We start from the raw sequence: 14,465 nt of genomic DNA, 5'->3' as shown, positions 1-14,465 counted from the left end.
ATAAAATCCACAAAGGTGAGGATCCATTGCCGCCAGCACAGAGAATGTGGGATTAAATGTCAGTTTTGAAATGTTTATTAATCATCTTCATCTTTCACCTACTTGTAAATCAAATACATTAACCTGTCCCCTAAAAAGTGCATCCTGCTTGTGTTTTAGATGTCTCACATCTAAAAAGCCATTGCCTGGTATGCACCTTTAGTTATTAGCACTGTCTGTTACTATGATTATAAACTTTTCATTAATCGTTTTGTTATTTTACTTACATTGATAACAATGCATCTTTAAAGATTGCAAACTAGACACCTGAAGGTATTTTAGATGGTTATTCAATATCTCAAGGAATTTTGAGACAAGAAGTTAAGCCATGAAAACTGTACTGTAATTATTTTTTCTTGTAGCGAGATTTGATGACCACTTTTGAAATATGAGGCTTTCTGGATATTCATTTTATTATATTTTCATTCTACTGTTATGCTACTTTCTCAGTTGTTGTCTGAAAGCATCTAGAATTTTCCTACAAAGCTAGCTACTAATCTTTGAAATGTATTTAATGCACACAGATTACTAGCATCGTGTTTGCATTATTTTATATGTCCATATATTTATGGAATTGCTACAAAAATATTTTATATGTCATAATAATATTGAAAATGGTGATTATTTTTCCATAGGGTAAAATGTATTGTGACTCTCTCCCACTTGTATCACTCTCAGATATAATCCCTCTTTTGTCTCCCCCAGGTTTTCTCAATCTCAGCGTGTTCCCTTCCAACAACCCTATAGAGCAGGAGGATGTGCTGCTGCGTTGTGTAGTTGATCGTATGCTCTACTCCAATTTGAACTGGTATCGGGTGTTGAACGTGTCTAATCCGTACAGCCTCCCTGCCACCGTGCCCTGTGGTACTCTTGTCCTGGCCCCTCTCACACAGCCTAATGCTACCATCATGGGCCTAAAGGGCAACAATGTCACTCTGGACCTGTCACTGCCCAGAGCATCCCGAAAGGATGAGGGCCTGTATGCCTGCCGGGTGGAGAATGCTGACAGCAGTGAGAGGACCTGCTTACTGCATTACCTGAGGCTCCGAGGTGAGGGTTTCAAAGACTCATAGAGCGGCACCAACAGCCTTTTGAAAGGCCTCTGCTCTCAGCTGTTCTTCAGGGTTCTGGGTAACTGATGCTGGTTGTCATGATGTAACCATGGTTAGCTAAGTTACCAACTGCATGGTAGGTCATTTGCTAGGAGAACAAAACTGCTCTCTAAACAGCCTAAAGCTAATGAAAATAAGATTATTTCATAAGTCTAAATAAACTAGCATAAAGTTCTCATAATGTAAGAAAATTCCCCAGAAGGCCTTCTTAGCACAATGCTTCTAGCTAACTTTTCAGTGATAGTGATATAAGCAGATATGATGCAATTCTGAAAGTTTGATGAACGCTTATTAAGTGATTATAGACCATGCTTTTCGCTGATTGCACATGACTTTGTCAAGGAATGTGTTTACATGCTGTTTTTTATTGGTGCAGTTGCACATTATTTTTTTATATAAAGAAAGCTGCAGTTATGTTTTTTTTTATCTTGGACTTGCTTGTGTAGAGGTGTGCATTTTTTTCAGAAGCAGGAGGTTCTCAGCCCTCCCTATTAACTCATCATTGCTCACTAGCAGCTCAGCACAGAGTATATTTCCCATACAGAGAGCCCATAGTGTCGTAGTTGATCTGACATCAGAGATACGGGGAAGAAATATTCTATGTAATTATAATAATTAAAAAATATCTATGTTGATTTACATGCCACTTTGTGCCTGCAAAAAGAGGTTCAATCCAATATTACCTAGCAAAACAGAGATAAGGTGGAGAAAAGACATTACTCTCATATATCGCTATTGTCGGAAGAAAACCATCTCCAAAATGTAACTTTACAGCAGAAGGAAGAAACCTACTTTATGTTTAATGTAAGTCAATGGAACCAGACCTTTTTTCCAAAGCATTTTGGGTCATTTCTTTTGGTCCATTCATCATGAAATTTACACACAATGTAAAGGGCAAGAAGCATTTTCAGATCATGTCAAAAACTGAAAAACAACAAAAATGGAGATACAAGGTTTTGATCTGAAAGCAGCAATATGCTCATAAATGATCAAAAGAAAAAACTACTAGAAACTTTTTTGTTAAAGTATATTAAGTATATTGACTTTGCCTTTTGAGGTTCTCCCAGTGCAGATGCAAGTGAACTACATTTCACATGTTAACTACTGCTTTTGGTCTTAGCTCTGGAGGCACCCTGGATTGTGAGCAACCTGACTGATCAAAGGGTCAATGTGAGCGATTTTGCTACGCTGGTGTGTGAGGTCAGTGGAACTCCAAACCCCACCATCACCTGGACTAAAGACAACCAAACGGTCATTAAGGGATCTGGTGAGAGTTTTTATTTTTGCCTGATATTTTGGTGCAACTTTACAATAAGACTTATATGATTATAATAAGACATTATAAATTAATTAGGAATGGTTTAAAATTGGTTTAGTAGTGGTTATTAATTAGGTCATTAACACCTTATAAATCATTTATAAAAGCAGTTATAAAAGGTCAGCAGTGACCAATTGTATGACATATAGTATGCTTATTGAGCCCAGAACCTCAAGTCTTCTTGTTTACTTATCTTACTTTGTCTTCTCCATCAGTCAGCATGACACCTGCCAGCTTCATCAGATATTCATATTCAAATTTATATGAATTCAAATGTAACAACTCACTGTTGACCTTTTTATCTATGTAAATGTATATTAATTGGTTCAATGTGTTTCTAACCTACCATTCAAGCACTTTGTAAGGGCTGTTTTATTGTAAAGTTGTACTGATCTTTTAGTAAAACACGATTTAGGTGTATACCAGACCTGTTACGTTTATCTGTTTATACAAATGAATGTTTTTAAATTACATTTTACTTTCTCTTACATTCAGTGACCTCCCTGTTAGACATAAGCCCATATGCTGTTGACCGTTGCTGCCACTAAGTTGCAATAATTGTGTTTTAAATAGTTGCCTGCATGTGTTTGTTTGTGTCTGGCAGGTGTTATTCTGAGTGAATCAAACCGTGTCCTGACCATCCAGAGAGTGAAGAAAGAGGACAGTGGGCTGTACACATGCATGGCCTGCAACAAACAAGGCTGTCACTTTGCCCAGGCCAAGCTCACAGTAGATGGTAAGGACCTTCGCATTTTCCTGTGTGATGAGTGGATGCTGGGAAATAGGAGTTGTTAAGGTTTAGATTTAAGTTGTAAGATCTGTTCCCCAATGATGTTGGGCTCTGATTGGAGATTCTTGTGGAATTTAGTGGAGAGGAATCTGATTGGCTCATGCAATCATATACGGGTAGAAAATGGCTGAATGTCGCTGCTTCGCTTCAGTGTTTATCATTAATGGGAAGCCACAATGCATGTTGGAAGGAAATCTATTCTTAGCTTGAAGGGAGTGACACAGTTGCTGTCTCCAGGAAACACATGTTGCTTTATGTGATTTCCATAGAAACAAACTGAATATTGTGGGAAATACAAGCCTGAAATTATCAATACAGCAAGTAAATCGGATGTAAATATATTGCATAATCATTACAAAGTAGTCCCTGCTTATATCCAGAGGTGGACGAAGTACATAAATCATGTACTTGAGTTAAAGTAGAGATACCCAAGGTAAAATATTACTTCAGTAAAAGTAGAAGTCCTTACTCTAGACGTTGACTTGAGTAAAAGTACTAAAGTATTTGCTTTCAAATGTACTTAAGTATAAAGTAAAAGTACTAAAAGAGTAATTATGGCTCTGATGTCCTGTTATCATTTTTATAACAAGACTCGCTTCATGAACTCATTTTGGTGAAAATCCTCCAGTGTCTCTCTTGGTAAACCAGTCTTTTAATAGAACGTCATTAATTAGTGACGCTGACGTCTATTAAAATGATCCTAAGCACAAAACACTGAAGGTAAACAGTTTCCATCAGGGAGAACCGAGTGGCTCTGAAATCACTTTTTACACACAAGCAAAGTTTCAGTCTAAGATTACTTTGTAATCTTAGTTACAAGTTGAATAAAAACTTGCTTTAAACTCAGAATCATGAATAAGTTTTTCTTTACTGTATTGATCTGTTCGTAAACATAAACTAACCATAACTAATTTTCTATAAAATGAAAGTGTTTGTATGAATTCAGAAAAAAAGAAACACGCCAGTCACGACTGCATATGTATACATATTTCTATATTGTGGTCTATTTACACAAAGTTAGGTTAGTTCATCATTTAGGTGACGCATGTGCTCCCAAATTTTTACGCTGCTGCACTGACGTTGAACCGTGTGCTGCACTGGGTCGGTATGACCAACAGGTCAAAACAAGCTCAGAACAAAGTGACCACTGTGTCCTGATTGGTGTTCTTGCTTTGCGCTTCTTTTGTTTTGACATGTTATGTTTTTATACACACAGAAACCAAAAGGAACGACAGATTTCTCAAAACGTAGTGGAGTAAAAAATCAGATATTTGACTCTGAAATGTAGTGGAGTAAAAGTAAAAAGTCGCTCAAAATGGAAAAACTTCAGTACAGATACACGAAAAAACTACTTAAGTACAGTAACAAATTACATTTACTTAGTCACTGTCCAACACTGCTTATATCGCATGCTACAAGTGTACTTTAGTAAGTCATCATGACCTTAAACACTGCAATATTGGTACAGTAATGGTAACACAGCCCTCTTACCTTACTGAACATAATTTGTCATGACATGTTTATGGCATGGTTATGTCAGCGTTATGTAGCAGGATTGTAGTAAAGTGTTACTGAATATTCAGTAATCCTACAGAAATGTCCACTTTTCTATCTATCCATGGGTGTCACTGGTGTTACCGATCCTCATTGGTGTTACGCATAAGAAAGGTAACACCGGTGACATTTTTTGATGAAATTTCACAAAATGGCTGCTACAGAACACCAAACCTCATGTTGTCAATAATTTCCACTAAAATATATAATACAATCCAGTTACCATGTGCTTTTCTTCATAGTTCCTTAGGAAATAGGCAAAATAACGTTAAGTGATGTGATCAGTGTCATTTCATTTCAAAATTAGTGTTTTTTTTTTACGCGGTACCACCAGTGATACGACTCTTAGGGACCACAATTCTATATGATTGATTTAAAAACCAATATTGCTAAATTGATGACTCAAAAAGGTGTAATTGTTCAAATAACTTATTGTTTAATTTGAAAATGTACACAAAAATGCAACCCTAACATGTTTTTAAGTGTAATATATTTGTAAACGCTAGGGACACAAAAATGGAGAATGACCCTAGTACAGAGCTGCCGAAACACTTTGGGATTAATACAGCTTGCCCTCCGACAAATGACCAAAATTTTCCTGCTGACACGTGTGTAGCAGTACCTGGTAGTGTTAGGAAATGCCATTGTATGACGAACAGGAAATGCTACTAATCACTGGGTAGTAGCCAGTCCTAATGGACACATGAGCAGGAGTTACACTTTTTCCTGTGAGCTGTACACATAACGTTACAGTATAACGTCATAGCACTTCAGTCAATACAAATAGAGACTTTATCTCGAAGGAACATTACTCTGGATTTGTGAGCAGCTCGTGGTGACACTCGGCCCTGTTTGATAAGGGAGAATTGTTTTAATTAAAGTCCTGTGGTAAAAATAGCTTTCTTTTTTGTCAGCCAGGAAGAGGGCTGTGTTAACGCACATCCTTCTGGGAGTGCTAGAAGAAAAACAGTACAAAGTCCCAGAACAGTGAGAGCAGAGGCACCCACCCCCTCTCTAGAGAGTGAGAAAGAGAGAGAGCACAAGCAGACGCACAAATAAACAGGATTAGCGGAGGTGCTAAGTGTACAGGCTGAGTGTACGTGACTTGTCTCTCATCACTGTCGTTTGTCTTTGTCACAGCTGAGGTGAATGTCGGGCGCCAGTTAGACTCGCTAACGAGGCCTGCTAACAAGGGGTCCTGTTCTCACAAAGAAAGAGAGAGACAGAGGGGGAGTAGGAGAAAGAGATTGTGAGAGAGTAACTCTGGGCTCACTGTTCAGTTGTGAATATTAAGGCTAATTGTACAGTAATATGGATTATTCAATAACCACTATAACACTCCTACACTTAATGTACTTGTGGTAGTGAGTTTTCTGGCCCTGCTGACTGCTGTCACTAAACTGAGCTGTACATGGTGAAACTTTCATGGAGCTTTAGTTGCTTTAGTTGCAAAAATGCACACATTCCAGCAGGGGACATGTCTCATGGTCATGGTCGGTAGTGCCACTTCACATACTGCCCAATCTGATATATGGCCATATATGCACATATGTCATAAAGGGTGAGGCATACATTTATATATATATATCTTTGATTGGCCCCTCCCAGTTCTGTCCATGTGTTCGTGTTTTGGTTTAGCCCATGTGCTTTTGTTTTGGTCCAGCCCCCTCATTTCATGACTCCCCTGATTGTCTCCACCTGTTTCCTGCCTGTCTTAAGCCCTGTGTTTGCCCCTTGTGTTGGCTGGTTTTTGCATTGTTGTGTGTTGTCTGAACTGTTGTCTGCTGTGTTGTGTGTACTGGTCTATGTACAGTTGTTTGCATTGTTATTATGGTTTATCTGTTATGTCTGCCCCCCGATCTGTCCATATTGGCTATGTGAACCTGGACCGTTTAGACGATGACCTTAGATTTGCCCTTAATAAATCTCGCTTATCTCAGCACGTGCGTCCGCCTCCTTGCTCCCAATCGTTACAATATATATACATTTATACACACATGTGAATAATGTTTTCTATCATAAACTGCTAAATATATATGTATTACACAAAATGCAGTTGTCGGAAACCTTGTATCTCCAAAATGGTAACTTTACAGGAGAAGGAACAAAGCTACTTTTCTTTTAATGTAAGTCATACGAAGTCATTTTGGGCCACTTATTTTAGTCCATTCAACATGGAATTTAAATACAATGTAAAAGACAACAGGTATTTTCAAATTATGTCAAAAACTGAAAAACTTAAAAAAATGATGTTTTCTTCCAACAGCAGCGATATACATTTGTATATGTTGAGGTATGACTAAAATGTATGTTCTATAATTGAAATATATCATATGTCTATGTGTGACAAAAGTTGAAAATGAGTGCAGAAACAAGGAGGTGGGCATAATATTACGCCTCATTGGTGTATGTTGATAATAACAGCAGGCTACTTTCAGTATATATATATATGTGAATTAAAGCAATAATAGGACAAATCAACACTACTGGAAACAGATTTAGAGAAATAAAGAAAGAAAGAGTCCCACACAGCCCAGTGGACCGAGCAAAGTGAGACTGAGAGCATGAAGAAAAGGAAACAGGAGAGAGAACAGTGTACAGAAGTGAACAGAAGGGTTCTCTCATAGCTTAGAATTGAAATAGGCATGAAAATATTAGGATCAGAGGAAAAAGGGCGAAAAGTAAAAAATGGAAAACTGAGAGATCATGGAATTACTGTCTTTGGCTGGATTCTCAGCTTCTGGAGCTGGGGCTTTCCTAGTGGCCATCAGCAAGGCCGCACTCTGATGAAAAAGCTGGCCTGCGCTTTCGCCTACTGTTCTGAGTAGGTGACTTAGTTCCCACAGGTTGTCTTTGGCTCGCTGCTGTTGCAGACTGCTCATGCTTATTTTGATTAGATAAAATATCAGGTCAGCACACAACTCGAATTCCTTGCAGAGTCTCAGCCACCATAAATCCCCCACCAGCAACAAGTATTTCCTGTAAACTTGGTTCCTCCTGGCAATCCCTGCCTGTGTTTGCCAAAACAACCCAGATGCACATTCCTCAAATGTCAGCCCAGTGGAAATATTTATCAGAGTAAATCAAAAGCATATGATAAGCACATTTATCTTGCTTTTAGGGTTATTGATACATGAATAATATTTATTGAAAGATAAAACCGTTTTGATTACCAGATGTTTATTTTGCACATGAGATCTCTTGCAGTTTTCATTAATCATTTGATTATATGTATGAATGATTGTTATTATGAGTTATCAGTCTATTACACTGACCATGAGATGCAATTTACTTGATTAAAATGGATCTGGACCATTTCTACCAAACGAGTTCAAACTACAATGAAAAAAAAAAAACGATTAAACTATTAAAAAAAGCAATGTAAGCCAGTATTCAGATGTTAGATGTTCTGATGTATTTAAACGAAAGGCATTAATTGAGATAGTAATAAGCTAAATATATACAAAATCAATTTCTATTGGGAAGTGGCTCTCCCAAACCTTAACCTCTAAATTTGAACTTGTGAAAATAATAATTGCATTTTTTAAAAAAAATGTAAACATCCTTTTGATTTTTTTTAAAGTGGAGATGTATATTTATCATGAATTTTATTTTTAAATAAAAAAAATACTGTCCCATGTTTTCATGTCACTGCCAAAACACATAGAGTTTTAGTCCATAGACGGAGGCTTATTTCAATCTTCTAATGCTGGACTCACAGTTCCCTCAATTAGACTTTCTACTATGGGTGGCAGATCTTTCAGTGCTGCTTCCCCCAAACTCTGGAATTCTCTACATTCCACTCTTCGTAATTGCTCTTCTCTGTCTTCCTTCAAATCTCTGTTAAAAACCTTCCTTTTTTCCTCTCTGTAGTATTAATTATCATTATTTTTTTAAATGTTTTTTTTGATGATGATGATAAGCATCCTTGGGTTTGTGAAAAGCGCTATATACATTGAACTTATTATTATTATTATTATTATTATTATTATTATTTTAGCCACCCCCCTGCATTTAGAGCAGGTAGTGAAACTGCATCCCTGTCTCATCCCTGTCCCTCATGGCCACATGGTGAGCAGCTAGATCCTATTATATTAAAATAAATGTGTCTTAAAATCTGAAAATCAGTGTGTAACATTAAGAATTGTCACTTCCAAAACACTTTCTGCAATTCAGTACATTTTTGCTGGTAAAATGGTCAGCGTTGTGATAGACGTGTTTTGAAGTTCTGCTCAAAACTAGGTACAATTGTAAAGTCATTACTGAAACATTTGGTGCAGTTTTGATAGTGCTGATTGTTTTGGTAGTGACAAAATGGAATGTTCAATCATTTACTGTAATAAAACAAACATTATGAAATTATAGGGTCTAAATTCCAAGCCAGTTTAAAGGCAGAAATATATTTTCACCTCTGACTTTGAACCAGTTTGATAGAAGCATCTTTCTTTTTGAGTTTCTTTTCCACATTAATAAAATACAGGCCAATTACGTCAACACAATGTTAACCTGCAGTTTGGTAGCTTTTTCTATAATGGCACTGGTGTAATATATTTTATTCATGTGGAAATAAATCAAGCAAATTCAATGCATCACTTTCAGGAGCACAGGCTGATTTTTATGTGTCACTGGGTGTCATTAGGTGCGGAGGAGAAGATGAACGTAGAGCTGATTGTGCCGATCGGTGCTGTGGTCATCGCCATGTTCTTCTGGCTCCTCATTGTCTTTGTCATACGCAACAGGAAACGGGTAACGATCTCTTTCTCTCTCCTCTGTCTCACGCAAACACTCGCTCTGCTGCATGCTGACTGATCTGAAGTGACTGATCAGGCTTGCGTTCACTCTGTCTTTTGTGTGTCCCTGGAAGCATTCCCTTCATTCTGCCTCCCTCATGTAGCCCCCTCCTTGTGCCCCAGCTTTTACTGCTGGCTGTGTGTGTGGACAGCCTGCTGGGTGGTACTGAGTTTGTTAACTGATGGGTCATTAATGATGGAGTGAGAGTGACCCACTGGAGCTTGTACAGGGCAGTGAATTTGTGTGGATGTGCCCACAGTCATGTTTGTCATGCACTGACCAGCACACATTCACTCCTTGTGTCTTCGTTCTTTTCACTGTGTACTTTAGTCTGACCTTTTACATCTCCCATTTAACTTTGACATTTCCAGTGAATGAAAATGACAAATTACCAATGGGGAAATCACAGTCTTCATAGAAACAGCCAATGATTCAATAAAAATGTTGTCCTGCTAAAGAATTCATTTACTAATTTAAAATTCTCAAGCTCCACCCCATTCACTATGTATGGCCGCCTGAAGCTGTTAAGTGTAAACAGCGTACAAAATTCAACACATCATTTATCAGTGGTTCTAGTTAAACCTGCACATTTGATCTCATACTTATCATTATCACAACATGAGTTTGAATGATTAACGCATTTTAGAGGCATGAACAAATGACATTTCATTACAGGTAATGTACTGTTAGCAGCCTTGTCTAAGACTAGAGCAGTGATTTGGTTGCCTGAGCAGGGAATTGAACCCCCACACTCCTTCATGATTTGAGTGCCTTATCTACTACACTATCTAACTCTTACAAACCTTAAACAGCTTAAAGACTATGCTATTCTGAAATACCCGCCTGTAAAACTACCTAAAATGCAATAAACATTATCAGTTTCAAGTGTTACATTAAATGTGTGCAGTTATAGCTACTGTCACGGAAAACACAATGCATCTGTATCGCCATAAGGAGATTAATAAGTAATGAATAATTTTACATTTGATGAGGTGTTTGTTGTCCTCCTGAAGAGCAGAATGTTTAGGTGATTTTGGCCTAAATGTTTATGCATCACCGTTAGTGTCAGAATCAGCAGATATACATGAACAATATCAGACATGTATATCTGTATCATCTCAGGTCATCTCAGTTTTATTATTTAGCATTTTGCTCGATTGTGAATAGTAATTGTGTGGTTTTATTTTTTGCATGATTCCATTGAGCTACGGCCACAGTGATGCTCTTTTCAATCAAGCAACAAGCAAGAAAAACACTTATCAGATATGCAGAATACTGTCAATACTGTTATCTACAATTGTATAAACAGTATAATTGTCGATAATACTTTGCTGTAAGCACTCTAAGGTTATACATTCTACACAGTATTCAGAAACACAATTAAGTTGTGTATTTTCATTCTAATGTATCATATCTCACACTGTCATCCCAATATCCAGTGTTTGCAGATTGCATTTAATGTCATAGACTATCATTCTTGTATATCAGCCACGTAATGACAGTACAACACATCCTGATGTATACTGTGGTCACTGAAAGTGGCTAGTATGCTATGATAGTGAATGATTTGACACACAGCTACATAATTATGCACTTGTGCATTGTGCATCACTCACTCACTCACTCACTCACTCACTCACTCACTCACTCACTCACTCACTCACTCACTCACTCACTCAGTCACTCACTCACTCACTCACTCACTCACTCACTCACTCACTCACTCACTCACTCACTCATTCACTCACTCACTCACTTCTTGTATTTGTTCATGCAGTCTCTCTTTATTCTTTATACCTCTCTGTCTCTTGCCTTATATCTTAGCCCACTGATGGAGAAATGAAGACAGGCTACCTGTCAATCATCCTAGACTCAGAGGATATGCCAATGGATGAGCACTGTGAGAGACTCACCTATGATGCCAGCAAGTGGGAGTTTCCTCGTGAGCGCCTCAAACTAGGTGAGCTTCAGATTCATTACTGGAGCTGTCACTTCAAATCTGACATAATCTTCATGTAATTCAAGTAAAAGATAATATCACTGCAATACTAATACTACAGCAATATATGCCTCTTTAAGCTGAATGGGCCTGTATGTGGGCCCACATGTTACTCCTTCACTTTTGTAGCTGCATAACTTAGATATTAGCTTTGTAGTAGTTAGTGATTGACTTAAAACAGTTACTGAATCACACGTCTTAACATTAGTAATAATAAACCTGCATAAAGAAACACGACTTCTTTAAGATTCTTGTAAAAATGTGCAATTTGACAGAATATTTTCCACCATGAACAAACATTTTGAAATTCAAATAACAAGGAAGAGTGGAATCTAAAACTGCGTTGTGTTTGTAGGGGAGCCCCTGGGCCGAGGGGCATTTGGTCAGGTTGTGGAGGCGGCAGCGTTTGGTATTGAGAAGGCTACCACCTACACTACAGTAGCAGTGAAGATGCTTAAGGGTAAATGTCTTTCTTTCACTCTTCAAAGATGCATGGCATGACTAATAATGGATGGAAGCTAGTAGGGACCAGTCCAGTAGCATGGTCGATTTTCATGAAGCTGACTAGGTTTTAACTAGTTACATTGGTGTTTTCTGGGTACAGTATCTCTTTTTTTAGTTTTAATTCTTCTCTTTCTGTTTTGATTTTTTTTACATGTAAAAATAAGCCATTTCTTTTTCTTATAGGGGAATTTCAATGGTTTTTCAAAAACTTTCCGTTAGGCATTGTCAAGATGTGAATGAAGTCATTCACAATGGTTTGGAGTGAAATGCTAGCTTCTAGAGAAAACTGACTCAGAAATGTTTACAGTGGTGGTGATAGGAACTAGACATCTGAAGAGTTTAATACCTCTAAAAGCTGCATCAAGGAAAGCTACTACACTTTTCTGTAATAATAAGTTATTTTCACTTTCATTGTTTTTCAACATCCTGTGACATTTATGACGATACCAGGATATAACAGACATTGTTTAATCATGACCTTCGTTGTGTTAGGATAATGGCACAAATATCTTGAGATGTCAAGAAAACAGATGAAAATAACTCCTTATTATGGACAAACAGAGTAGAACAAAAATCTATGCTCTTCGGGGCCTTTGTACCAGAAACACTGTTTTACAGTAGTTTTGAGAAAACCTTTTGGGCTGGAATGTAATCTTTTTAAAATCATTTCATGCTAGAGGGACACATGCAGGGAGCTGTAAGGCAAAATTGAAAACATATTTGTTCAGATTTATGACTATTTCACCATCATCAGCATTAAATATAAACACTCAGAAGACAAGAGTAGGATCGCTGGCTTTTTTGAATGGTAAATGCAATGGCTATATTTGTGTTTAGACATTGTGACTCCTGTTTCCTATCACCACCACTGTAACTGTAAGTCTGTAAGTTTCTTTAGTATCAAGCATTCCATATCAAACCACTCTGAACAACTCTGAATGCATCTCAGCCATTTAATTGTGTTCAGTGACCTCACATCACTGAACTGTTTCTGAATAGCCTCTGTAGAAAGAACTGACAATTATTAATTAGAATGAAAAATATGCACCTTACGCATTTTGCTCCTAAATTGTGTCAGAAGTTTGGTGTGTCAGTCATTTAGAAAATTCAGCTGCTCCCTTTCCTTCTGATTGAACAGTGTGCACCACTGCAGACTTTTTTTGATGGTTCTAGTATATCCTGCGATCCATATAAAACATTTTTCACATATTTTATTTCTTTCCATGAGGCCTGCGTATAACATTTGTGAGGTTCTATATAGTAAAAACTGAAATCATTGTCTACACGATCACTAGAATTAAATAAGTTCTTTTCATTACTGTGCGGTCATGACTGATTTACGTAAAGGAGCTCTGTTCTGATTGCCTGCCCTGTATTATGCTTCATTAAAAAGCAATGCAGTCTGAAACACTCCTTATAACTTCAGTGTGAATGTGCGAGGCTGAACAGGGAGATATATGTAAATATATGTTATTCTGACACCGCAGAAATGGTGAGTGAAAAGCTGTTTGCATAAGTTTTCATATAGATCCTGTATGGACTACATCAAAATCTTTTATTTAAAATATAAGAATTTTACTATTTTGTTTTTCACATGTTATAGGACAATTAACAGTGCATCTACATGCATGTGTTGTTTTTCCATGTCTACAGAGGGCGCTACTTCCAGTGAGTACCGTGCCTTGATGTCGGAACTGAAGATTCTTATACATATTGGCCACCATCTTAATGTGGTCAACCTGCTAGGTGCCTGCACCAAACCCGGAGGTGAGTCCACTGTATTATATCAGAATGTTTGCGTTGTTTCTTAATAGACAACTAGAGTTATAATAGAAGTGCAGAGTTATAATTGTTTTTCCTGTATTATTTAAATGCAGTGACACATCATAAAAGTCAAATCACAGTGAAATGTCTCTTCTCCTACAGTGGTGTCAGTGGAAAGTTTAGAAATTGCACTTTGGTGGAATTTCTCTGCCTGTTTTTAATGAACTAAGAGTGAGAAATAAATAATATTGTGATGTGTGTGTTGGGGGGGTCTGAGAAGAAAGCTGGAGGAGTCAAACTCAGCTTTACTTACTTTACTGAACATCATAAAAGTGCTCATGCACTGAAAAAAGTGTTGCTTTGGATTGAACTGATTGAAATGTGTACACTGGTTCGTGTGCATGAACAAAATACATTAATACAATTGCTGCCAAAAGTAAGTCAAATGAATGACAGTAATTGTGTTATAATTGTGTTGATAAGTAATTGTGTTTTGTTATACTCTACCACCGTATATGTATAATAACAAAGTTGAATTCACCTAAAACCATTGCATCCATTTGATTATACAACAGCTCGTTAAGGCCACGCAAG

At 37.4% G+C, this 14,465-nt stretch overlaps 1 protein-coding gene across 1 annotated transcript in view; it reads left to right on the top strand.

The window, feature by feature from the left end:
- kdr (kinase insert domain receptor (a type III receptor tyrosine kinase)) overlaps positions 1-14,465 on the top strand; it is a 43,485-nt gene that overhangs the window by 17,976 nt on the left and 11,044 nt on the right. Inside the window, exons 13-19 of the mRNA XM_017688082.2 lie at positions 745-1,089; positions 2,272-2,418; positions 3,074-3,205; positions 9,453-9,559; positions 11,429-11,564; positions 11,959-12,063; positions 13,761-13,874. Of these exons, the coding sequence (XP_017543571.1) occupies positions 745-1,089; positions 2,272-2,418; positions 3,074-3,205; positions 9,453-9,559; positions 11,429-11,564; positions 11,959-12,063; positions 13,761-13,874 (1,086 nt within the window). The remainder of the gene's footprint in view (positions 1-744; positions 1,090-2,271; positions 2,419-3,073; positions 3,206-9,452; positions 9,560-11,428; positions 11,565-11,958; positions 12,064-13,760; positions 13,875-14,465) is intronic.

Source organism: Pygocentrus nattereri, chromosome 4, assembly GCF_015220715.1.
Source record: "Pygocentrus nattereri isolate fPygNat1 chromosome 4, fPygNat1.pri, whole genome shotgun sequence".
NCBI lineage: Eukaryota > Metazoa > Chordata > Actinopteri > Characiformes > Serrasalmidae > Pygocentrus > Pygocentrus nattereri.
This window is presented reverse-complemented; position numbering and strand designations above follow the sequence as displayed.